The sequence below is a fragment of the Geotrypetes seraphini genome, chromosome 2 (genome assembly GCF_902459505.1).
Source record: "Geotrypetes seraphini chromosome 2, aGeoSer1.1, whole genome shotgun sequence".
Taxonomy (NCBI): Eukaryota; Metazoa; Chordata; class Amphibia; order Gymnophiona; family Dermophiidae; genus Geotrypetes; species Geotrypetes seraphini.
The window spans coordinates 244,624,808-244,649,578 of NC_047085.1; the positions used below are offsets into that span (position 1 = coordinate 244,624,808).

Consider the following 24,771-nt stretch of genomic DNA (forward strand, 5'->3'; position numbering starts at 1 on the left):
AGCCTGGCTGGTACAGCAAGCAAACTAATAATATGACAGGGTGTTGGGGAAATTTAATACAATACCTGGGATGGCCAGTTCGTCAGATTAGCTTTGGTGCTGCTTAGCTAGTAATACGACAAGTGGCTTCATCAGTTGGAGTTTGGTTCACTTTAATTAGATAGGCTAAAGTTTCTATATTTGATAATAGGTAGTTGTTTGTAGAACTATTTGGGAGGGGCATAAGGGAGAGACAGAGGGGGCTCATCCCAGCTGCCACAGGTAGCTTCATACCCAGTGTCTATGATAAATACCCAGTGCCTATGATAAATACTTTAACATTTTTGAATTTTCTTTCAAATTTTGAATGCTGCTTATCAGTTATGATATAACATTAGCTGAGCTGATGTCACCTGCTGGTAATATTTATTTGATGGTGGTGTCGGTAAAATGGGAGGGGGGCAAAGGGTGAGGGGAATATATGAGGTGATGTCAAAGGTCTATAGAATAAGGATTGACAAGTTTATAAGAGGAGGTAAGAAAGGGGTAATAGAGCTTGTAAGAAAGAAAAAGGATTTGGGGAGGTTTTTGAGATGATGGGGTGAGGTAGTCATGGTATTGGTTGGATGTTTGTGGCAGGTTGGAGGGAGTTCTGTGAGGAAAGGGGAAGAGTAGAGTAGTCTCTTCAGGAAAAAAAAAATATCCCACCCTCCCTCCCATGTGTGCTGGTGGTATGTTTTGTGTCAGTGTTGGGGGCGGAGGCCTTGAAGATTTTATGTGGACTTGATTGGGTTTGGATGAGCTTTTGGGGTTGGGGGAGGCATTCACAGCTTTGGGTGGGGGTGGAAAAGGGGATTTAAGCCCATTTGGAGCTGGGAGATGAGCAGTTAATAACTAAATAAATGTAACACTCGTAGGCAACACCGCTGCAAGGGGAAGCATGGCCCATTGTTGCCATGGGTCATGTTTGCGGGGATGTTATAAGTATAAAGACTTAATATGAGCTAGTTTTGACATCGACATCCTGGGAGTGTGTAAAATATGCATTGAAAGTTGTATTGTAAATGGAGAAAATATTAAAATAGATAATAAAGCTGCGGCCAAATATTTATTTCAATAAAATTGAGTTGTGTGATTATTGATTGATGGTGTTTAGCTTTCAGTTGCAGGTGACAGAATGTGAATGCTAATGTTAAGAAATAAGGCTCCATTTGACATCTTCTCTGAAGTACTGGAAATCTTTGGAGTTTTTCCAAAATAAATGCGTTCACTGCATATAATATTTACAGCCATTGCTATAACTTCCGTAAGAAAAATTGGGCCCCAATCACAGAGAAATAATGAGATTAAAAGAATAATCATCACAGTGAATGAATAATAATCCACAGAACTTCCTCAGGTTTGGAGGATGAAGAGGAATAGGTATCAGTGCTAGTATATGAAGGAACTGGAATCAGCAAAGTGACTATTCACACAAAAGTACTAAAAACTAAAATAAAAACAGCCACCTTAAACAAGTATTCACTATATTTCACTATTTAAAGAGTAAAGCTGTAAGAAGATGATTTTCTCTCTCTCTCTTTTTTTTTTTTTTTTTCATTTTGCAAAAGTGTAACATCTTGACCAATGTTGTAACCAGCGTACATTAATATCCCATTCGTTCAAATTTAGGCTTTAGAACTGCAACTGAATCACACAATTACACAACGGTTTCTACGATGTGTGGGCAGAAGAAATATGATTTAGTAAACAAGGTGAAACCAAAGAAATGTTTGGCATACAATTCCTTAAAATCAGCAGAACAGAAAATGTTTTGCACAGTTCTATGGTAGCAACTGAACGCAATTCAGAATGTATTCTCGATAACATCATAAGCCGGTGTTATTGCTCTAGACAAAGAGCTATTGTCCTTTTTCTAAGTATATTTTAGTCACTCAGTCCTCTAGCGCTGTCACAACTGAGTCCACACCACTTAAAAGGATAAAAGTTTCAATAGGCACTTTAGTGGAATTAAGAAAAATCTACCACACTTTCCACCAGGATGCCAGACTCATCTTTGTCCCAGGTATTCATGACAATGAATTGCAGCTAACAGGCCTGAGCTTCTCTCTGTGTAATTTTCAAGTGACTGAAAAAATACAATATATATTACTGGATTTATCCTTCCTATGTGAAATAAACCCAAACTGACGGTATGATAAATATTGTAACTTGCTGGAAATAGTAGCAGTCCTATACAATAAAAGGTATCTTGTCATATAAAGCTTTTGGTTGGTTGGTTTGCTGCTGTTCTCTTAAGTGACATTATCGGGATTATAATTTTCCTCTTCTCCAAACATATCTGCTAATATCTTAAAGCGTGGTCCCCAGTCACTTAGGTAGGCATAATCCTGTTCTGTTTCCATAGTGAGGGATTCTATAGAACTAAGGGAATCCGCTACAGATCCAGTTCCCTCATAGGCGTATGTTGCCAGTGAGTCATACGGGGGTGCACTGGGATCCCCGTCATTTTCTTGTAGCCTTTGATTAATGAAGTTTTTAATGTCTGTGTTGTCCTCCACTGGGCGTCTCTGACGAGGCAAACAAAGTGGATCTGGTATTATGTCTCTGCGTGTTTTGTTCTCTTCGATAACTTTTGGATTCCTCAGAGCACCAATATCAAACGCTTGGGTGTCCTCCTCCCCACCTCCTTCGTCATCATAATGGATAACATTGTCTCTTATGTCTTCTTTTGAGGTCATCAGAGTATCTTTTTTCTTCTGTCTTCTCAGTGCTAAATACAGCACAACAATGACTGGAACAAGAAGAGAGAATCAGAATTAATAATGCATATGAGAATGTACTTGAAATAAGAAATCATATGGCATCTAGCCTGAATAGAGAAATTGCAGTTACTGAGATCAATGACAGATCGCTGTCCAGAATAGCACCCTATTACTTTCTGCTGCTCAGACGTATGGTTATGAGCCACTATTACTAAAACTGCAATGGAAATGCTAGATAGGGCAGAAATAAATCTAAAATGGATAGTAAAATGCTAAATAAAATATGAATATACATGTATATTAAAACAATTGAGGTTTCCGTTAGAAGCTTTTAAGGCCATTAAGGTACTGGAAATGCAAATGACAATAATTGTAATATCAAAGACTAAAACTTATTTCATTTGAACACTCTGATCCAAGTAGATATGTGCTAATTAGGCAACAAACCACAATCCAGTGTAGATTATTAAAGATCAACGGCACTGCTTGCTGCATACAATTTATGATTCAATACAATCCCTTTTTTGGGAATCATAACGGGCTGGATTCAATATACGGCACTGAAAAAAACTGGCACCGAACAGTAGTCTACAAAGGGCACTCCGGGATGGGTGCTCTTTACAGAATAACACTTACTTTTACTAAAGCGTGCTAACTGATTTAGCGTGTGCAAATCAATTTAGCACGTGCTAACGATTAACGCTCGCCAAATGCTAACGCAGCCACAGAATATAATGGGAGCATTAGCATTTAGGACTCCTTTCACAAAGGTGCGTTAGGGCCTTAACGCGCGGAATAGTGTGCGCTAAATTTCCGCGCATGCTAGCTGCTACCGCCTTCTTTTAAGCAGGCGGTAATTTTTTGGGCTAGCGCGCGCTAATCCGGTACGAGCACTAAAAACGTTAGCACACCTTAGTAAAAGAGGGGGTTAGTGCTGGAATCTGTGCCAAACTTTGGACACAAGCACTTATACCAGCTGAAGCCAGGTATAAATCCTGGCACGCAATTTGGGTGCGGGTCCCCTGAATTCTAACATTCAGCACATTTTAAGGGAACAACCATGACCTGCCCATGGCCCTCCCATCATTACATCTCTTTTCAGATCCACATGGAAACACATAGGTGCTATTCTATAACAGGATGTGTACTGTAAATGTAGTTCCACACCGATCTGCCATTTGGGGGCCATTTTGGTTTCTGCACAAATATAGCACATAATGCTAGACACCATTTATAGAATTCCCTAGAAGATGAGTAACAAAGATAATTTAGAACATGAGTAGATTTGAAGATGCTGTACTAGAAAAATAGCTTGTAATGTAGCACATCTTACTTTTTAATTTTTTCCCTGAAAAAGATTGGATTCTTCTATGACTTATAAGCTTCCGCATAGAAGGGACTGAAATGTTCCTGACTGCCATTAATGATGAGGAAGAGAGGGTATCTACAACAAAAGGTGCCAAAGCAACTCGATATTTATGTTTAAAACCTTATGAGACTTATACTCAAAAGATTTGTTGGGTAACTTGGAGGGGTATAAACACTAGTCTTTCGAGCCCTTTCACTAAGTAGTGCTAAAAAGAGGCCAATACTATCCCCAGTGTGGGTCATTCCTGTGTGCTGAGGCCACTTTTAGCACAGTGGTTAAATGGCCCCAATTTCCATCCTATTAATGGCCGTGTGCTAATTTCCAAATATATTCACTCAAAATTGTTAAATTGTGTTAAATGGAGGGGGCTAATTGTTTGAGACCTATTAACTCAAATATCAAGGTGGAGAAAAAGCTTCAAAAAAAATCTGACAGCATTACACACAGTGTTGAAAAAAGCTGTCTCTGTTTCGATCAGAGGCATAAAAACTCCAACCCAATGTTCTTGAAATTAACCCCCCCCCCCCCACACCATATAGGCAACAGAGTGACTTATCTGTAAACACTGGGAGCCAAGTAGAAGCCTCTGATATAAATTTTCACATTAATATCTCTTTATACTTTTTCACACACATCCCATGCTCTTCCCCGATAAAGATCCTTGTTTCACCATCCCCTTTGGCTGCTTCAGGGGTCTTTTTTTCATTAACTCTGTGCCTCTGTTTTCTCACTTCTTCAATCCTTCTATTACATAACCTTTTTATGTCCACACTTCCTGGGTCTTCCCTTTTGATTTTGTCTCGCAAGGGTATTTTCTTTTCTTCTCTTTTTTTAGTTGTTCTTATTAGTGAAGGGTATTTTACTCCCTTTATACATCATATTTTTTTAAATTTTTATTAACTCTGATGCCCTTTAACAGAACAAATATGATACAGTTCTTTGTTCTCTTTTGGGTATGATTTTAATGTTTATTCATATTCACCTGGTTCAACTTTTTTCTGCCCATTCACTCCCTTATGATGCTTCTGGAAATGCACAAATGTTGTCATGTGCATGCATGAATGGCCTTCAGCCATGGCTCTGAGGCTCCAATTACTGCCAATGTGTGTGTGTGGGGGAGGGGGGCGAAGTAGAGGAGGAGAGGCACTGGCGCTGGCTGACTGATTACAGGACGTGCCTCTCATGGTGAGAGACACATCCTGTAGGCAGTCAGTCAGTGCCTCTCATTCTCGCCAGCATCTTGTAGCACACTTGGAATCTGCTGCGGCACAAGTTTGCTCGTCGACTATCGAGTCATGTTTTGAGTTAATTTGCACTCAAAAACAAGCACACCCATCCTGTTGATTAGCAATTCTATTCTCTCTGCCTTAGTTTCACCATTGTTAATTACCCATACATATCTTAAAGAAATTAGATAGTTCCAAGTCTAATAGGTGTTAGCATTGTCATCTCAAACCTGGGACATTAGATTATTTATTATTTTATTGTTCCTTGATACTTCAATTTTGGAGATCCATTTGGGATCAGGTAAATAAAGTAATGGAAAATCCAGTGGCACTAACATATGACACTGCACTATTTGACACTATGATGAGAGCTAAAAGCCAAATATCATCTCACAATAATAAACTTCTCTTTATTATGACATGAGTTGCCAAACAGCTTATTTTAAGGAATTGGAAAAACTGGGATAGATTGAACTATACCTTTTGGTGGGAGTCTCTGTGTCACGTTTTTAAAATGGAACATATTATGGCTATACAACAGGGACATTACAAAAAAGTTAGAGATTATACCCTTTGGTCATACACGTCCAGGGTGGGTGGGTGGGAGGGCGGGTTGGAATGTATTTTTCAATTTTTTAATCTGAGTGCACTTTTTGAATATAATTATGGGGGGATGATATATCTTTTTGTCATAAGATTATAATTATAATTGTATTTAAGTGCTTTAATAGAGTTATATGATTGTATTATATTTTATGGCTTTAAAATGAATAAAGAAATAAAAAAAAAAAGAACTTTAAATAAATAACTCTCAAATTTAATTTTTTATTGGTTTTGCAATTTTATCATTTCAATTATAATGTGCCAAGAAAAAAACATTTGTTCCATTTAATAATAATAATAATAATTTATTTCTTATATATCGCCAAAGCTGTAGAAGTTCGAGGCGGTTTAAAATAAAGAAGGCTAGACAAACAGCAAAATTTGGTACAATCAGCGAAAGAAGATACAATTGCGAGGGCTGGACAATCAGCGCATATAATATAAAATAAGAAGGATTAGACAGTCAGCGGATATTGGTACAGTCAGCGAATGGAGATGCAATTAAGGGGAAACAGGATGCAGGTATAATATAATATAATATAGGAAAACAAGAGGACGGGCATAGGGGAGTTAGGCTATAAATCGATTAAATAGATTAGTTTTTAATAATTTCCTGAAGTTTAGGTAGGAGTGTGCCGGAGCTAAAAAAATGTTTAAGAGACAATGTTCAGCAAAAGAAACTCGGATATGTGAAATATCAATAAATATGCTGCCACACTTTCACAAGAAATAATGATGTCACAAATAAGTGAAGGCAGTGCTGCTTGAGTTTAAAGGGGTGTATGTTTCAAAAACGGAGGAAAAAGCCTCAGACAAATGCCCTCCCACCGCCACAATGGTGGATAAAGGTGGTTGGGTGGTAACCTCATTGGCAGAAAACCCTCCCTATTAAATAAACTATAAGCAGGGCTGTCTCTGTAGATGATAGATGAAAAAACTTTCAACTTATCTATGATCACTTCCGGGTTTTGACGTCATCTCCCGGGAGCTTTTTAACCCCGTACAGTTATGATGTGGCCATCTTTTTTGATCAGAGGAGGCGTTCTTCACGTCCCGTTTAAAAAGGTATGTCTAGGTGGCTTCTTTAAACTTGTTTGAAGTTGTACATAAGTCCAGTTTTGATATAATTTTCTTTTCTGGCTTTAGTTGATCGGATTCTGTTACACCCTGAGGCAGCAAGTTGGTGAAACGCTGGCCATCGTCGGTGTACCGATCATAGATAAGTTGAAAGTTTTTTCATCTATCATCTACAGAGACAGCCCTGCTTATAGTTTATTTAATAGGGAGTGCAATGGAGGTTTTCTGCCAATGAGGTTACCACCCAACCACCTTTATCCACCATTGTGGCGGTGGGAGGGCTTTTGTCTGAGGCTTTTTCCTCCGTTTTTGAAACATACACCCCTTTAAACTCAAGCAGCACTGCCTTCACTTATTTGTGACATCATTATTTCTTGTGAAAGTGTGGCAGCATATAAAGGACAATGTTCTACACTAATTGGTTAGCGCAGATCCATCACTCTGTGCTAAGCAATTAGAGTGTGGTTCGTGTGTGAGCCCTTACTACCTCCACTAATAGATGTGCACTAGTGGAGAAATTGACGTGTGGCCCATATTATAGGAAAATAGAACAATTTTACTGCCCCATTAAAAGTGGTTTCAGCACATAGGATAGACCTGTGCTGGGAATACCACAGGCCAAGTTTTAACACAATTTGATAAAAGGACCCCGTAAACTGTAGCAGACACCATGGCACAGTTAATGTTACCTCAATAAGCATAGTTTACTGCACATTGGTTGCCTGTATCACATCGCTTCACTTATACAATTATTTTACTGGTCTTCAAAAGCCGTTCAACAGATACTCCACTATTTTTCAGTGAGCACTTGACATCATGTACTCCCACTAGAACACTGAGGTTTCTTAATCAACATTGTTTAGTAGTCCCAACTTTCAGAGAGATATTCTTAGATTCCATATGAAACTCCATCTTTTCAGTTCAGGGCTCCGAGTTATAGAATCTGCTCCCATGCCATCTCAGACTTCAAACTTCTCTTAATATTTTTAAGAAAGAGCTTAAGATGTACTTAACTCTATAATACAGGATACTTTGCCAAGAGCTACTAGAACATACTCCCAACCTTATGTGCTCTCCCTTTCCCCTTGCTTTCCTTTTAAAAATTGTAGTTCCTTCCCACTATCCTCTTGTATTCCATGTCACATTATTAAATTTTATTATATTTTAATTTCTTTTTAATTTTACTTCTAATATTTTTATTGTAAGCCGCTTAATTACTATGTGATTTGCGGGATGTCAAGAAACAATAAACTTGAAACTTCTCGTAAAGCACATATGACCACATCACCACAGCATGCGGGCTCCCAATACAATATTATTCAAATTCTACTGTCTACTATACAAATCCCTGAATGGCGCTACCCTCACCTACCTGAACGATCACCTTATTCAGAACACCAATCCAGAACAGCAATCAAAGGCACACATCGCAAGAGACTATACGACAGATTATTAGCATCACAGGCAGTGAAAATAGACCACTATCTAGCCCACATCCTGTTAACATCGTATGATTATAAAAGCTTCCAAAGGGATATAAAGACCCTGCTTTTTGGAACTTTGTCAAGAGAATACGGTACTTAAGTTTCTCAAGCTTCTGAATAAGTCTCAATCTTGTATTTAGTTCCTAAACCTGTAATGTTCCAGGAAATGTCCAGCATACCTCTTTTATAATCCGTCTAGAACTGCGAGGTCAAGGTGAAATAAAAGTCAGTTATGTAATGTATTTGCCATGTGGTTAACATGTGTTAAAAACAAACAACCTTTCTCTAAGTTAACTATGAGAAACTGCGGACTATGTCCCCAACAGTTAACATACAAGTGTTGCAGTTATTGCATAGTAACTGCAAAACCTTATGGGAAATTAGGAAATAGGCACTAAACTAAATAATGATACAGGAAAGGCAAGTAGTTTTGTATACGTGGAGGGGCATAATAAAAAAAACAAATATCTAAGTCCCCTTTTGGCCTAAGTCAGTAGACGCTGAAGTTGGCAGCAGGTAAATGTCCATTCTTAAATAAAACATCCAAATTGAGGTTTTTTTTTAGAATGGCCAGACTGCTACTACGTCTATCCCTACAGCACATTCCCGACCAAAATATCGCCCAAGTCCCACATGTCCAAACCTAGACCTTTTAGGTGAAGGAGGGGTCAGTCCTTCGCCTAAAAGAAAGATTCTGTAACAGGCATCTGTCAAAAAACAATGCCGGTTACAGAATCCCACAACAATCACGGCAGGAGAGATGCCTAATCTCTCCTGCCGCGATCGCGATTCCCCCTCCCGACAAAAAAACCTGAATCTGCAGGAGGGATCCCAAGCCCTACTGCCAGCACCCCCACCTGAACCTGAACCCGCGATTGCAGCAAGAGGGAACCCAAGCCCTCCTGCCAATACAACACCCCCTGCGAATACCAGCAGAAGGGAGCCCAGGCCCTCCTGCCGAAGACGGCCCCCCCGATACCCCCGACAATACCGGCAGGAAGTATACCAAGCCCTACTGTTGGAAGGCGAATCCCCAAGCCCCCCCGAATATTGGCAGGAGGGAGCCAAAGCCATCCTGCTGGAAGGCGAACCCCACAAACCCCCAGCATACCCCCGGACCCCACTCCCCAACTAACCTAATCAGATGGCCGGCTGGCCGGGTGCTCTGGCCAGCCGGCAGGCCCACCATCTTTCAAATGGCAGACCTGCCCCTTTCCAGTGCATTGTGGGATGCACCGGGGAAGGGCCTTGGGCCTGATTGGCCCTGGTGATTAAGGTCCGCCCATAAGAGGGTCGTTAGGCAACTGGGCCAACCAGAATTGACTCAGTTGCCTGAGGCCCCTCCTATTAGCGGTGCCTTAGGCACATGGGATTGGTTGGCCCATGTGCCTAAGGCACCGCCCATAGGAGGGGCCACAAGCAACTGGGCCAATTCCGGTTATCCCAGTTGCCTAAGGCCCCTCCTATGGGCGGGCCTTAGGCACCTGGGCCAATCATACCCATGGCCCCTCCCTGGTGCATCCCACAATGGAAGACGGTGGGTCTGTTGGCCAGGCGAAGAACCCCTCTGTCCATCCATCTGATTAAGTTAGTTGGGGAGGTCTGGGGGGGCACGTTAGGGAGTTCGAGGGGGTGCGCCTTCCAGCAGGAGGGCTTGGACTCTCTCCTTCAGGTATTTACGGGGGGAGGGGGGTGTTGGGAGTTTGCCTTCTGGCAGGATGACCTGGGCTCCCTCCTGTCGGTATTCTCGGGGGTTGGGGTGTTGGCAGGAGGGCTTGGGATCCCTCCTGCCACGATCGCGGGTCAATCGGAAGGGTGCCGGCAGGAGGGCTTGGTATCCCTCTTGCCAGTTTGGGGTTTTATTAGGGGGGGATCACGATCGCAGCAGGAGAGATTAGGCATCTCTCCTTCCACGATCGTTGTGGTGGGGGGTGGGCAGGTTGCCGAGGCTACTGAGCTCAGCGGCCCCTATTCGGAACTTAAACCTGTTTTGATTTGGTCTAAGTCAAAACATATAAATTCCGACTAGGCGATCTCCTTAGACTTTTGGTTATACTTGCAGTATGACTAAGTCTAGGTCAGCCCACCTCCTGCCCTTTCCTCTCCTCTCCTCTAAAAACACCTCTTTCTGCTCTAGGTGTTCATAGGTAGAGTAAAGGCCTAAGCTGGTTTTAGATATGTCTAAAACCAGCTTGATTATCGGCACTTGGACAATCTGTCTTTTTGATCGTCCAAGTACCGATTTAGGCCACTTTTTGAACTTTTTAAAAATTATTATTTTGAGCCCCATAGTATGTAAAATAACAGACCTACTTTATGTAAAAGGGGTCACACCAACCTAAAAGTATGATAATGCAAAGTAGGATGGCTATTAAAGCTCCCATGCTTAGTCCTACAGGTAGGAAGATTGCATCCACATTGCATGACAGGATGACACCATCAGAATCACATCTGCAAACTTGGATAGTCAGTGTGCCTGTGCTGCTCTGGATAGGATAACTATTATCGTATATCACAACTTGCAGGAAATATAACTCTTGCTGCCTACGGCTGTATCCATTCTTCCTGGCTTCAATTCCAGCTGTATTATCTAGAAAACAAGACAAGGTTTCAATTTTAGGCTTATTCAAGTAGGTGAAAGTTTGTGTCTTAAACAGTGGAAAACAGTAGTCCTTGACTCAGACTATGAACACATTTGGCCAAGCATGTATTTACATGAGAAGGCTCTGCATAAAATGGAGGTAGTCCGTATTCATTGTACATCTCCAGAAAATCAGACTGGCTCAATGTCCCATGAGGACTGGGTTGAAAACCACTGATCTAAATTGTATATAAGGAAAATGAAAGCCCAATCTAATCATCGAGAGAGCAATCACACTCAAAACAAACATGTATTTGTTACTTTTGGTGCAGAGGAAGCACAGCATAGTGGTTACAAGAGACGAAGAACCAGAGGAGTCAGAGTTGAAGGCCTACAGATGTTCCTTGTGACTTTAAGGCCCAGATTATATTTTAAAAAATATCTAAAGCTAGGTGCTTAGATTGGCATACCTACCTAATCTAGGAGTCTAACTTAACCCTTCTTTTATAAAAGCAATCAGCATGAGCCGGCATGGTAATTGCTCCAGTGCCCATAGGAAATGAATGGGCTTCAAAACATTTACCGTGTGGCGTTTGGCTGCATGGCTTTGTAAGAGGCGCTTAATTATTTTAAAAGCTTAATCAGTACCAAGAGCAAGCAATTAGCACCTCACAATTGGCTTAAATTAAAATTAATTGGATGGTAGGATGCCTAGATCAATAGACCTAGTCCAAGGTGCCTACCAGAAAGTGGGTGTGGTTAGGAGGATCATTAGCACGTTTTTTATGTAGGTGCCTGTTTTGGACTTAGGTGCTGGTATTTAGGCCAAGAAAACCCTAGCGTAAATATATTGCGCCAAAGGTTTGGATGTCTACCAGCGCCCAAATCCACTTTAGGCACCACCAGGTGTGATTCTATAAACGATGTTTAGCTTAAGATTGACATGAGCTATGCATCACATTCCTGAGCACCTATGTTTTAGACACCACTTATACAATCGGGGACAAAATACTTAATTCTTCTTTGTTTTGAGTACAAATTTAGATTGTAAACCACCCGAAAAGAGGGAAACATTCACTGTAACTATTGCAGATAGGTATAAGCTAAATCCAAAATCAATCAAGGCAACATACGCTACTACACTGCAATAATACATTTAAATCAATTAACAACAACAACCCCTCTAAAACTTTCTTTAGAAATGTTCCATTTCTCAATCAGCAGCTCTAAGAAGGTTAGCCAAGATGCTACCCTCTTATTAGAAACAAAGCAATAAAGAAAATAGGAGACAGGGAATGGGGAAAGGGAATAGAACTCTTATATCACCTTTTTGTGGTTACACATTCAAAGTGGTTTACATATATACAGCCAATGCAGTTACACCTCAAAGTAAAAAGCAGTTTTTTTTAGTCAGACTTACAACAGATCTGCGTTTCGACACAGAAGCATCTGCCTCAGAAGACAACACATCAGAGCAGATGGGTATAGATACCAGTGTAAACAATCTCATGCATTGTTGTTTTTTGTGGCTGGCGCTTTTTTGAAATTTTCAATTCAGTTGAAACAGATTATTGTACTACGTTGGTATTTGCTTTACCAAGGAGACTGACATCTTATGAAGTATCTGCATGAGATTGTGTACACTGGTATCCATACCTTCTGGTTTGATGTGTTGACTCATGAGGAAGGTGGATCTGTGCTGAAATAAAAGTGCATCAAGACTAATAAAAGTGTTTTTAATCTTGAGTTGGAACTGTATTGCTCCTCTTCTACTTTCTTTTTTGTTTTTTTCTGGAGGGTTTCTCTTCTTTTTTTGTATTGACTCTCTTATTAAACCCATATCTCCTGGAATGCCCTCCCAAGGGAGATGGTGGAAAGAGGAATTCAAAAAAGTGAGGGATGAACACAGAGGATTGATAATTAGAATATGAATGGGCTAACTATCACGGTATGAATCTCGCAAATGAGATGGTTTGGATAGGCTGGCGCGAGCTTCAACGGCAACTCCAGTAGTTGGAAACTAAGGCCCTCTTTTACTAAGGTGAGCTAACTGATTAGAGCGTGCTAATTGATTTAGTGCGCGCTATACGCTAATGCACGCATGTTAGTCTATGGATGCGTTAGCGTTTAGCGCATGCTAATTCAATTAGCGTGCGCTAATCGGTTAGCACACCTTAGTAAAAGAAGGGGTAAGTTCAGTACCTTGTAGGCTTCTAAGGTCTATGGCCCAGAAATATCAAAGAAAAAAAGACATTTTTAATTTAATCGTGAAATTGTGATTACAGGGCAAACTGGATGGACCATTCAGGTCTTTATCAGATCTTTTAATCTGTTACTATGTTTATATACTGCAATTTGATTTATTCCAGTGGCTCCCAACCCTGTAGCCAGTCAGGTTTTCAGGATAGCCCTAATGAATATGCATGGAGCAAATTTGCATGCTTGTCACCTCCATTAAATGCAAATCTCTCTCATGCATATAATTAACAGCATGGATATGCATGATTAAATTTAATTGTCTTTGTTCATTGATATTTCTGGGTTATAGACCTAGTAATGTGCTTAGGTCCCAACTACTGGAATTGTTGTCAAAGCTCACTTCAGCCTATCTAGACCATCCCAAAGTACTGTAATTTCCGTCAAAGCCCTCCCCAGCCCATCCTAAGCCAAATATAGGACACAAACTGTTCAAGTCTGCCCAATACCTGCCTTAGTTCTTCCAATTATACCCTTCATTTTCTGATTAGAGATCCTCTGTGTTCATCCCACGTTCTTTTGAATTCTGTCACTGTTACTGTCACCACCACCTCCCTCAGGAGGGCATGCCAGGCATCCACCACCCCACTCTGTGAAAAAGAATTTCCTAATTTTGCTCCTAAGTCTACCAACCCACAACCTCAATTTATGTCCTCTAATTTTACCATTTTCTTTCCTTCCCCCAAAAAATTTGGTTCTATATTAATATCTTTTAAGCATTTAAATGTCTGTATCATAACTCCCCTGTCCCTCCTGTCCTCTAGAGCAGTGTTTTTCAACCTTTTTTGGGCAAAGGCACACTTGTTTCATGAAAAAAATCACGAGGCACACCACCATTAGAAAATGTTAAAAAATTTAACTCTGTGCCTATATTGACTATATATAAAGTAATTCACTTGAATGCCACCGCCGCCATCGGGAACAGGCCGGCGCCAAGTTCTCCCTGCTTCTCTTCCCCGCGGGGCCGACCAACTCTCGCCACCCGTCGTCAATTCTAACGTCGGAGAGGACGTTCTAGGCCAGCCAGGCAGCGATTGGCTGGCCCAGAACGTCCTCTCCGACGTCAGAATTGACGCGAGTGGCGAGAGTTGGCCGGCCCCACAGGGAAAAGCAGGGAGAACTTGGCGCCGGCCTGTTCCCGATGGCGGTGGTGGCACTCAAGTGGCTAAAGAGCCGCAGTTTGCCGGCCTAGGGACAACACTGGAGGGTGGCCAGCTGTGCACCCCCTTGGGACGTAAACCCGGGGTGGGGCAGACCACCCCCCCCACCCTGGTATGCCACTATCTGTACCTCACTCCCTCCCTATGACCAAAAATTCTCCTTTCTTCTATTTCCCGTGTACACAACCATCTCTTTCCCTCCCTTCCTCTCTCCAAAGTCCATGCCTTCTGTGTCCAAACACTCATTCCCTCCCCCACCTCAGCATCTCTTTCCCTCCCTTCCTCTCTCCCAAGTCCATTTCTTCTGGGTCCAAAATCGCATTCTCCTCCCCCACCTCAGCATCTCTTTCCCTCCCTTCCTCTCTCCAAAGTCCATGCCTTCTGTGTCCAAAAACGCATTCCCTCCCCCACCTCAGCATCTCTTTCCCTCCCTTCCTCTCTCCCAAGTCCATGCCTTCTGTGTCCAAAAACCCATTCCCTCCCCCACCTCAGCATCTCTTTCCCTCCCTTCCTCTCTCCCAAGTTCATGCCTTGTATCCAAAACGCACTCCCTCCCCCCTTTTGTGTTCCGTGTTTGCCTCCCAGCCCATCTTTGCAACTTTCTCAGCAAAACGAAGCTCAAACCGCGAGGCTTGTCTTCTGCTTCCTGCCTGCCCTGCCGCGCACAAATAGCCGAACGGAAGTATTCTCCGACGTCAGCGCTGACGTCGGAGGGCAGGCTTTGCTTAAGCCCTCCCTCCGACATCAGCGCTGAAATCGGGGAACGCTTGCGATCGGCTATATGTTAGCTGCAGGGCAGGCAGGAACAGAAGACGAGCCTCGCGGCTCGAGATGTATTGAACTCCGCGGGTCCCCCGTCCAGCTCTCTCCTGTCCACGTGGGGCGGACCGCCCATCTCCCTAGACTGTGGCCTACGACCCTGGGGGAGCCCGGGCCCCCTGTCAGCTCCGGGCCCCTGAATGCAGGACTGGTGGTACTGCCCTGATGGCGGCCCTGACCGTACGGCACACCAGGCAACATCTCGCGGCACACTAGTGTGCCGCGGAACAGCGGTTGAAAAACACTGCTCTAGAGCAGTGGTTCCCAACCCTGTCCTGGAGGACCACCAGGCCAGTCAGGTTTTCAGGATAGCCCTAATGAATGTGCATGTGAGAGATCTGCATATAATGGAGGTGCCAAGCATGCAAATCTACTCCACACATATTCAATAGGGCTTTCCTGAAAACCCGACTGGCCTGGTGGTCCTCCAGGACAGGGTTGGGAACCACTGCTCTAGAGTATATATATTCAGGTCCTCCAGTCTCTCTTTGTACGTCTTTTGGCTCAAACTTTCTACCATCTTTGTCGCCTTTCGCTGGACCACTTCAAGTCTTCTTATATTTTTTGTCAGATACAGTTTCCAAAATTAAACACAATATTCCAAGAGGGGCCTCAACAATGACCTGCACAGGGGAATTGTCCTCTCATTTCTTCTACTGATTATGCCTCTCTATATACAGCCTAGAATCCTTCTGGCTACAGCTACAGCCGTTGCCTTGTCACATTTATTTATTTATATACCACTTATATCCTAGGTGATTTACATTCAGGCACTTTATCATATGTCCCTATATGTCCCAGTGGGCTCAAATTCTATCTGGTGCACCTGGGGCAATGAAAGGATTAAAGGACAAATTCTATAAGAAGTGCCCAAAAGTTAGGCGCCAAATTAGGCACCGTTCAGCGCGATTCAAGTAAAATTGGGTGCTGTTGACTGAATCATGCTGAGCGGCACCTATTTTGGAGGCGCCCAATAAATACGCCAGCTCTAGGCACAACTAAAAGTTAGGTGCCCATGCGAGCGCTTAAGCACGCTTAAGAGCAGTGATTCTGTAACAAGGCGCCTGACACAAAGCCACGCCCACGCCTAACATGTATAGCGCCTATTTTTTTAAGGGTCGCCTAAATTTATTGAGACGCATTGTTACAGAATCGCTCTTTCTTGATAGGCACCTGTGTTTCAATTAGTGCTGATTAAAAAACTTAATTTAGCTTGTTAATCAATTTAGATAGGATCAGCGAGGGATTTGAACCCACAACTTCAGGGTATTAAAGCTGCAGCTCTAACCACTGTGCCAAACACTCCCACATTGTTTCTGCGCCTCCAGATCCTTGGACACTATCACTCCAAAGTCCCTCTCCCCTTTAGTGCATATTAGCCTCTCACCTCCCAGCACATATGGCTTCCTCTCATTTCTACTCCCCAAATGCATCACTCTGCACTTCTTTGCAATGAATTTTAGTTGCCAGACCTTAGACCATTCTTTTAACTAAAAAAACCAACAACAGTATATATATAAAGAGATTTATTTATATATATATATATATATATATATATATATATATATATATATATAAATAAATCTCTTTCAGGAGGACAGACTTCCTGAGATAGTGACCTCGAAACATAAACCATGTTTGTCTCTTCACAATTGATATTTGATAGAAGGTAAATATATTTCTATATATTCTTAAAAATACAAGTTAAAAGCAAATAAGGAATTTTTATATGATGAAGAAATTACAAACCAACATAGGCCCTCTTTTACAAAGGTGCGCTAAGAGGGGCATAATCAAAAGGAACGTCTAAGTCGCAAGTCGTCCAAAGTAAAAATCAGCCTAGGACACATTTTTGAAAAATATGTCCAAAATATTTTTGTTTCAAAAATCATCTAATTATACGTCCTGCCGATCTGATCGTCCAAGCCGCTAAATCGTCCATCTTTATACCACATTTCCGTCCAACTTTTTGTCTAAGTCAAAAATGCCTAGAACAAGCCCTTTTGGATGTGGGAGGGGTCTGCAAAGTGATGGACTGAACACCCAGACATGGCACCTAAACAGTGGGGTACCTTACAGGGCACTGCTGTGAACTTCACAAAAGGGTACCTGCTTCAACTGCAACCATCTATAATTTTGTGATTTGTTAAGACCAAATTTGTGTTGCAATCGTGAAAAGTCAAGCAGCTTACCATCTGATATAACGCCATCCAAAGTCTGTATACCTGCCTTCATCCAGTGTTTCCAGATGACCTTAAACCCGCCAATTTGAATTTTGGAGTTCAGCCACATGTTTTATTGTTTATTTTTAGTATTTATATACCACTTATAGCCTAAGTGGTTCACATGGTTCATAGACAACCCCGCGAAAGACAAAGGTGTGCGCCGACAACTGAGCGCAAGATGGAGGCGCGCGCCGAAGAAGATTACAGTTTTTAGGGGCTCCGATGGGGGGTTTTGTTGGGGAGCCCCCCCAGTTTACTTAATAGAGATCGCGCCGGCGTTATGGGGGGTTTGAGGGATTGTAACCGTCCACATTTTACTGTAAACTTAACTTTTTCCCTAAAAACAGGAAAAAAGTGAAGTTTTCAGTAAAATGTGGGGGGTTACAACCCCCCAAACCCCTCACAATGCCCCCACAACACGGCGTGATCTCTATTAAGTAAAGTGGGGGGGGGGTTTCCCCACCCAAGCCACCCCCGTCGGAGCCCTAAAAACAGTAATTTTATGTGGCGCGCAGCTCCGCGCTGCGCTCAATTGTCTGCGCGCGCCTTTGTCCCGGCGCGCTTTTGACCTGACATCAGTTCACATTCAGGTACTCAAGCATTTTTCCCTATCTGTCCTGCTGGGCTCATACTCTACCTAATGTACCTGGGGATTAAGCGATTTGGCAAAAGGACTGGCAGAGATAGCAGGAGCATCTATTAACTGCGTTAAAGCAACAGAAAAACACCGTGTCCAAAGCTAAGTTTGTTTTTTATTGTTACATATATGAACAAGTTGTTAGAGCGCTTTGAAGAATTCTTTGTGGACAGGAGGGGGAATAAGAGCCAGTGAGGTTATCTCCCTTTCTAGTGCGGTCGTTGAATTCACAACGCACGGGGATCTGAGGCTCTTCCCCTTTACTTTCAATTGAGATAAAGTGGTTTAAAAGTAGTGCTGAAGAAGAAGAAGGTTTTCAAGAAAGTTTTAAGAGGGGTATTTTGTATGATTATTTTGTTCTCTCTCATTCCTGTGTCTATTTTTTGGTGGATTAACCCACTCTTTTATGTTATCCTATGGACACATTAGTGGTTAGCGCGTGCGTTGATTTAGCGCGCGCTAAATCCACGCTAAAAAGCTTAGCGCGCCTTTGTAAAAGAGGGCCTAAATGACTTGCCCACAGCCCCAAGAAATAATGTGGGATTTGAACCCACAACCTCAGGGTGCTGAGGCTGTAGCTCTAACCACTGTTTGGTTGGCCATGTTGTGTTGCCCCTAACATTATGGGCTAAGGGAAAAAATGACCCCGGTGGTAAGAAATATAACCAGTTCTATTTTTAATATGTATATGTTACTGAGGTAATTAAGCTGCTGCCTACTTAAATATAGCAGCTTGACTTATTGAAATATTCATGAGTAGGCTACTAAAGACAGCTTTTGATAGGGCATAAATAGCACTATGAATCAATACTACACATGATGTGATGGTGCTAATTCTCATTATATATGGAATTGTCATGCATGAATATGCACTGTGAAAATTTTCAGAACCATTTTAGCACATTAAATCACAACACTATCACTTGTTCAACAGTACTAATATCTACAGCTATAATTCTCTGTGTGTGTGTGTGGGGGGGGGGTTCTGGGGTGATTTGCATCTTGGAGCAGGATATTAAAATTCATGAAACATTGTTTTTTCTTGCTAAGTTCTACAGGCACCACAAAAAATATCCACCAATCAACCTCCTGAAAATAGCTCGACGAGTGAAATGTCTTAAGGATCCGTTCTGGGGCTGATTGCGTTTAATATAGTTTGGAAGGAAGTTGGTCTCTTTACAAAGAGACTAACCCCCCTGGTTTACTAAGGTGTGCTAAGCGTTTTAGCGCCCGCTAAATCTACGCGCGCACTAACCGCTAACACCTCCATAGACTAACATGCACGCGTTAGCGTTTAGTGCGTGCTGTTTAGCACGTGCAAAATAGCATAGCGCACTTTAGTAAAAGGAGCCCTACGGTCTGAAATTGACCGCCTCTTTTACTAAGGTGCGCTCACTGATTAGCACGCGCAAACTGATTTAGCACACGCTGCAGCTTCCATAATATTCTATGGATGCATTAGCGTCTAGTGTGCTCTAAATCGATTAGCATGCGCTAAATCGGTTTGCGCTTGCTAATCGGTGAGCGTACCTTAGTAAAAGAGGGGGATGGATTAGACAGAATAATTGATCTAAAAAAGCTTGAGGAGCGATCCACCTTTTGATAGCTCCGGTACTAAAAAACTTTTTGAGTTGCATTCTCGGAGGAGTGCAAAAATCCAGGGATGCTGAGAAGAGTGAGATATTCATATTCATCAGGTAGAAATAAAACCCCGAGTTCACAGCGGGTCCTATGAAGTGAGTTGTGCCGCAGTCACAATAAGAAAGTTTTTACAAAGCTGCACTGCTGAGCAACACATGCTAAATGCCAAGCTGCCCGTAGGAAGAGAATGGGTGGCTTGGAATTCAGCGTGCACTGCTCTGCAATGCAGCTTTGAGAAAGGACCCATTCATGTACACAGGACAAGAAATAGCTAGCAGAAAAAAGGAAATCGTGTTATTGGTGGGAGGTGCAAAATTCTAGAATGCTCTGCCAGGTGTTTTAAGAAGATGTTGAAGACACAATTGTTTGTTAGTGCCTTTCTGAGCTGAGATTTTACATAATGGATACCTGCTTATGTATTATCTGATCAATGATCAAGTTTTATGGTACAATTTTTATAATTAGTTAAAATGTTTGTTTGTCCTACATTTATGACTGTGACTATGTAAACCTTTTAGATAATATATGATATATACATTTTTAAATAAATAAATGTACACTTGTCTGGTTCTAGAGTTTATATCTCTGAAAGAATATAAATAGAGTGAAGGCAATCTAGAAACGCTCTACTCTAGACATGATCTAGAAATGAACTAGATTTTTTTTTTTCCAGGCACATTTTGTGACCTTTTTCCTCAATTTTTTGATTTTGTTATGATTTGCTGTTCTTTCTCACGTATCCATTTTAATAAAAATTTCTTTAACACAAAGAATAATGTTTTAACACTCATTACTCTAGTTAAAAGATGCTAATTTATTAACTAACATGCTTTACATCAACTGCATATTATGGGGCCTTTTTACTACGGGCCTCTTCTATCAAACTGCACTAGCAATTTGTAGCACAGTGAGCCGCGCTGAATGGCCCGCGCTGCTCCCAACACTCATAGATCTCCTATGAGGGTCGGGAGCAGTGCGGGCCATTCAGTGTGGTTCTCTGCACTAAAAACTGCTAGCGCGGTTTGATAGAAGAGGCCCTAAGTTGTGTTAGGTGCTAACACTCATCTAACCCAGAAAAAAAATGCATGTGCTCAAGTGTTCTGCATTAATTTGCCTTATTCTCTGTCACGGCTCCCGCTCTCTGGAATGCTTTACCCTACTATTTTTGCGCTGAAAGTTAGTTTTCGACATTTAAGACGCAACTAAAGGCATATTATTTCTCTCTGGCATTCTGCTCATATCTCTCCAGATTCTTCAACTTCACTATCTCTGCTCTGACAGCTCACTCTTGAGACTTAAGACACAATTTCAGGCAAATTACTACTTTTTTCCGTCATTCCGCTTACAACTCAATAGGTGCAGGCAGCAATCGAAAATGGTTATATTTTTACCCTTTCCTTATCCCCCTGCTTTACTAAGGTGGGGGAGGGGGGTTGGGTTAGGTCGAGGCCAATGCTGAAAACTGAGGGTCAAGTCAGGTAGAGTCAGGAGACCATTAGACCACCAATCATTTTTTTTTTAATTAGGGGAAACAATCTAGGGCTGATGGTCAGTTCGGAGGGAAATAAGGAGTACCACTAGGCACTTTTCCTCTCAATCAATCCTTCCAGAATTGCCCCATACTTTGTAAAGGTTTTCTGTACTAAACACACACAAGAACCCGTTTTTTAAGCATGGTTGCAGGGTGGATAACAAATGCATTAACTTGCATTTAAATGCCCACACTGAAGCCATTAGTGTTCCAACACAATAATATGTGCACAAACCTGACATTAATTGCATGCTAACGTTAGCGGCATTTTTGAGCATCGGCCGTTTAATTGACAAAAAGTAAATGAGAGACCTACTACAGTCCACATTGAAACCAGAAGCCTTTAGCCACGGTGGTATAACTGACTACATATTAGCACGTTCACTGGATACATCTGGCAGGTAGCCTGCAGCTGGCTCTGTCTGGTAGTTATACAGAACTAATAATAATTTGCAAATTAGGAAGTTACCTCCTTCTTTACTAACGCATAGCGAGGGTTTTAGCGCCGGCAGCGATGGTAACTGCTCCGATGCTAATATAATTCCTATGAGCGTCGGAGCAGTTAACGCCGCTGCCGGCGCTAAAACCTGCGCTAAGCGTTCGTAAAGGAGGGGGTTAGTCATGTCTGTCTGTCTGCACAGAATTAGCAACTAAACATAGATGCAGCATAAGATTTGCATCCTAATTGCTATATTGTTAAAATATGTCATATGATATGTTGATGATGATGATTAACAAATGCCAAATCTGCAACTGTCTATGGCAAATAAAGTTACAACATCTCTAAGGGGTCCTTAGCATTTAGTGTGCACTAATCTTTAGTGCGCGCTAAATCGGTTAGCACGCCTTAGTAAAAGGTTCCCTAAGTTTCCAAGATTATTAAAAACTTTCTAACCTATGCTATGGGCAATGCCTTCTAGGCGGTTATATAATCTAAAAAGGGGAAAAGATAATGGATCTTTAGTGTTAAATGCAAGACATGATAGTGGGGGTACAGAGCAGAAGGACTACAAAATTCCAATAGAAAAGATGGGAAGGGAGATAACACAAGGGTAACACAGCAGTTCAGCAGGTTTACTCCAATGGCATATGTGTGAAGCTGACATTTTTTCTTATTTGGCAGCCTGACTCTTAATGGAAGAACTAACTGTTTACTCTTAGGAGAGCTGGCAGCTCCATATTAGAGACTGGAGTTACCAGGGCAGGAACAACCAGGAATAGCTCCTGTTTCCACTGGACACCAGGGATCTGGAAAGGGTGAGAGTCTAGGAGGCTTTGCCATTTATTTCCAGAAGGAATTGGCGCTGCAGGATTCAGAGGGTGCTGTTATTTTCCAGAAATGATTGAGTTGCGGGTAGGCTCAGGGGAGAACTGACCTTTGGGACAATAAGGAAGCATCTGAGGGTCCACAACAGTAGGGGGGGTCCAATCTCCCCTAGCTTCCATCTAGTTTAACCATTTTTGATAGGGGATTATGGACCCAGATCATTGTCAATCTGCACATAATTAGGCTATAATCTTTTCTTTTTAAATGACTTTTCCTTTCACTTCATCCCCAACAGCACCGGCTTGAACATTAGTGTGACGATGTTTCCCAGTGAAAGTGTACACTTTAGATGTGTTGTTGCCTTTCCATGAATATCTCAGCTTAAAAGGTTTTCTGAAAGCCACATTATTCATTTTCCATAATAATCAGCTGCTTTTCATGTAGTTGCATTGGGTACTATTCATTAATTTTTACATGAATTTCTTCTATGCATTAAGCTTTCCCCTAAACATTTGGAGCCAGCTGCGTGAGCTGTGGGAGAAGTTGAGTGCTGCAAAAGGCATATTGAGCACTTCAATTTGTTGGCCTCAATATTCAGATGATGGCGATCAGCGTTTTGCATGACCGCCACTGGTGTTATCCCCAGAAAGTCAATATTGGGCCAAACCTAGGCTCTGGTATTAAATTTTGGGAATACAAAGGTGGCGAAAACATAGCCAATTAAGACCTAGATTCTTGAAAGGTCACGTTAAAAACCGACAGGCTGCTGTCATAGTTCTTAATAGTAGCAATTTTAAAAAAGCAAGTCATTCTCCTAAAAATGCTCATGCAGACGAGGTTGGCGGAGAGTAGCGAAGATTCGCTAAATTTGCATGTGCCCATCACTGGTGATAGTGATTAGTACATGCGCAGAATAAATGCAACCCCCCCCCCCAAAAACAACAAAATAACACCCAACAACAAACAGAGCCTCCAAAGTCAAGCAATCCTTCACCCGGCAGCAGGAGAGATGCCCACTCTCTCCCGCCTCCATGCAACACCCCCCCCCCCCACATCCCCTCGGCAATGGAAGAGATGCCCACTATCTCTCACTGCAAACAACACTCCCCCTGGCAGCAGGAGAGATGCACACTCTCTCCCACCACCAAGCAACACCACCCAAAAACCCCTTGGCAGCGGAAGAAATGCCCACTCTCTCCTGCTGCCACGCACCCCCCCCCTCCATGCTTATGATGATCCATGCCTTCCCCCCCCCTTCTTACCTTACTTAGATGGCTGCCCGGATGGATGCTTACTCCCTTCGGCCAGCAGGCCAGCCTCTTCAAAATGGTGGGCCTTCCCCTCCCTGAGGGGACTGAGGCTCTGATTGGGCCAGGTTGTTTAAGGCTCCTCCTATGGGTGTGGCTTTAGGAATCTGGGCCAATCAGAGCCTTAGGTGCCTTGCTGGTGCATCCAGGGATGGGCTTGAGGCTCTGATTGGCCCAGGTTGTTTAAGGCCCCTGTTTTATACTTGTCTGCTAGCCATGACACTGTCCATACACTGACCTGTACAGGTTGACTGTGTCACTGCCAAATGCACAAGCTTTAGTCACATACCAGCCTAGTCACTGCCTGCATGCTAGCTTCAACCACTGCTCACATAACCATCCTTGACACTGCCCATACACACGTATGCGAGTCCACCACTGCCCTTATACAGGCCTAGTGAAGGAGGGACATTAGGACACTCCAAACAAAAAAATAATATGTTTTGGTGAGGGTTTAGCAGGATCAACAGTACCAAGGAGAGGGTGGGCAACACAGAAAAATACAAAAAGAAGGACCAGACAACTAAAGGCACCAACAGAAGACACAACAGCAAATTAATACATAATCCTAACCTGGGTTTCCAACATGTGAAAACCACCCAGCCAGCAGGAACAGAAAGTTTACTTCTGAGAATAGGGAACACAAACACAATGGGTATAATGATGCTATATGTTACCTCTGACCTACATACAGAAGGATGGCAAAAACATTTTCAACTTTATCGCAGAAACTAACCTATAATTCTCCACATTCTGGGTCTGCGGCAACTTTAATCTATATGGAATGACCCAACACACTAAAAAGCCCAACGGATAGTCCAACAACTAGAAGGACTGGGCCTAT

At 42.3% G+C, this 24,771-nt stretch overlaps 1 protein-coding gene across 5 annotated transcripts in view; it reads right to left on the reverse strand.

Annotated features, from left to right (window-relative positions):
* Positions 1-710: 710 nt before the first annotated feature.
* CDH12 (cadherin 12) overlaps positions 711-24,771 on the reverse strand; it is a 799,528-nt gene continuing 775,467 nt past the window's right edge. For all 5 annotated transcript variants that reach the window (XM_033935287.1, XM_033935284.1, XM_033935288.1 and 2 more), the window contains 2 exons: positions 10,842-11,093; positions 711-2,773 (listed from right to left, as the gene is read on the reverse strand). In XM_033935287.1, the coding sequence (XP_033791178.1) occupies positions 2,274-2,773; positions 10,842-11,093 (752 nt within the window). In that variant the 3' untranslated portion in view covers positions 711-2,273. The remainder of the gene's footprint in view (positions 2,774-10,841; positions 11,094-24,771) is intronic.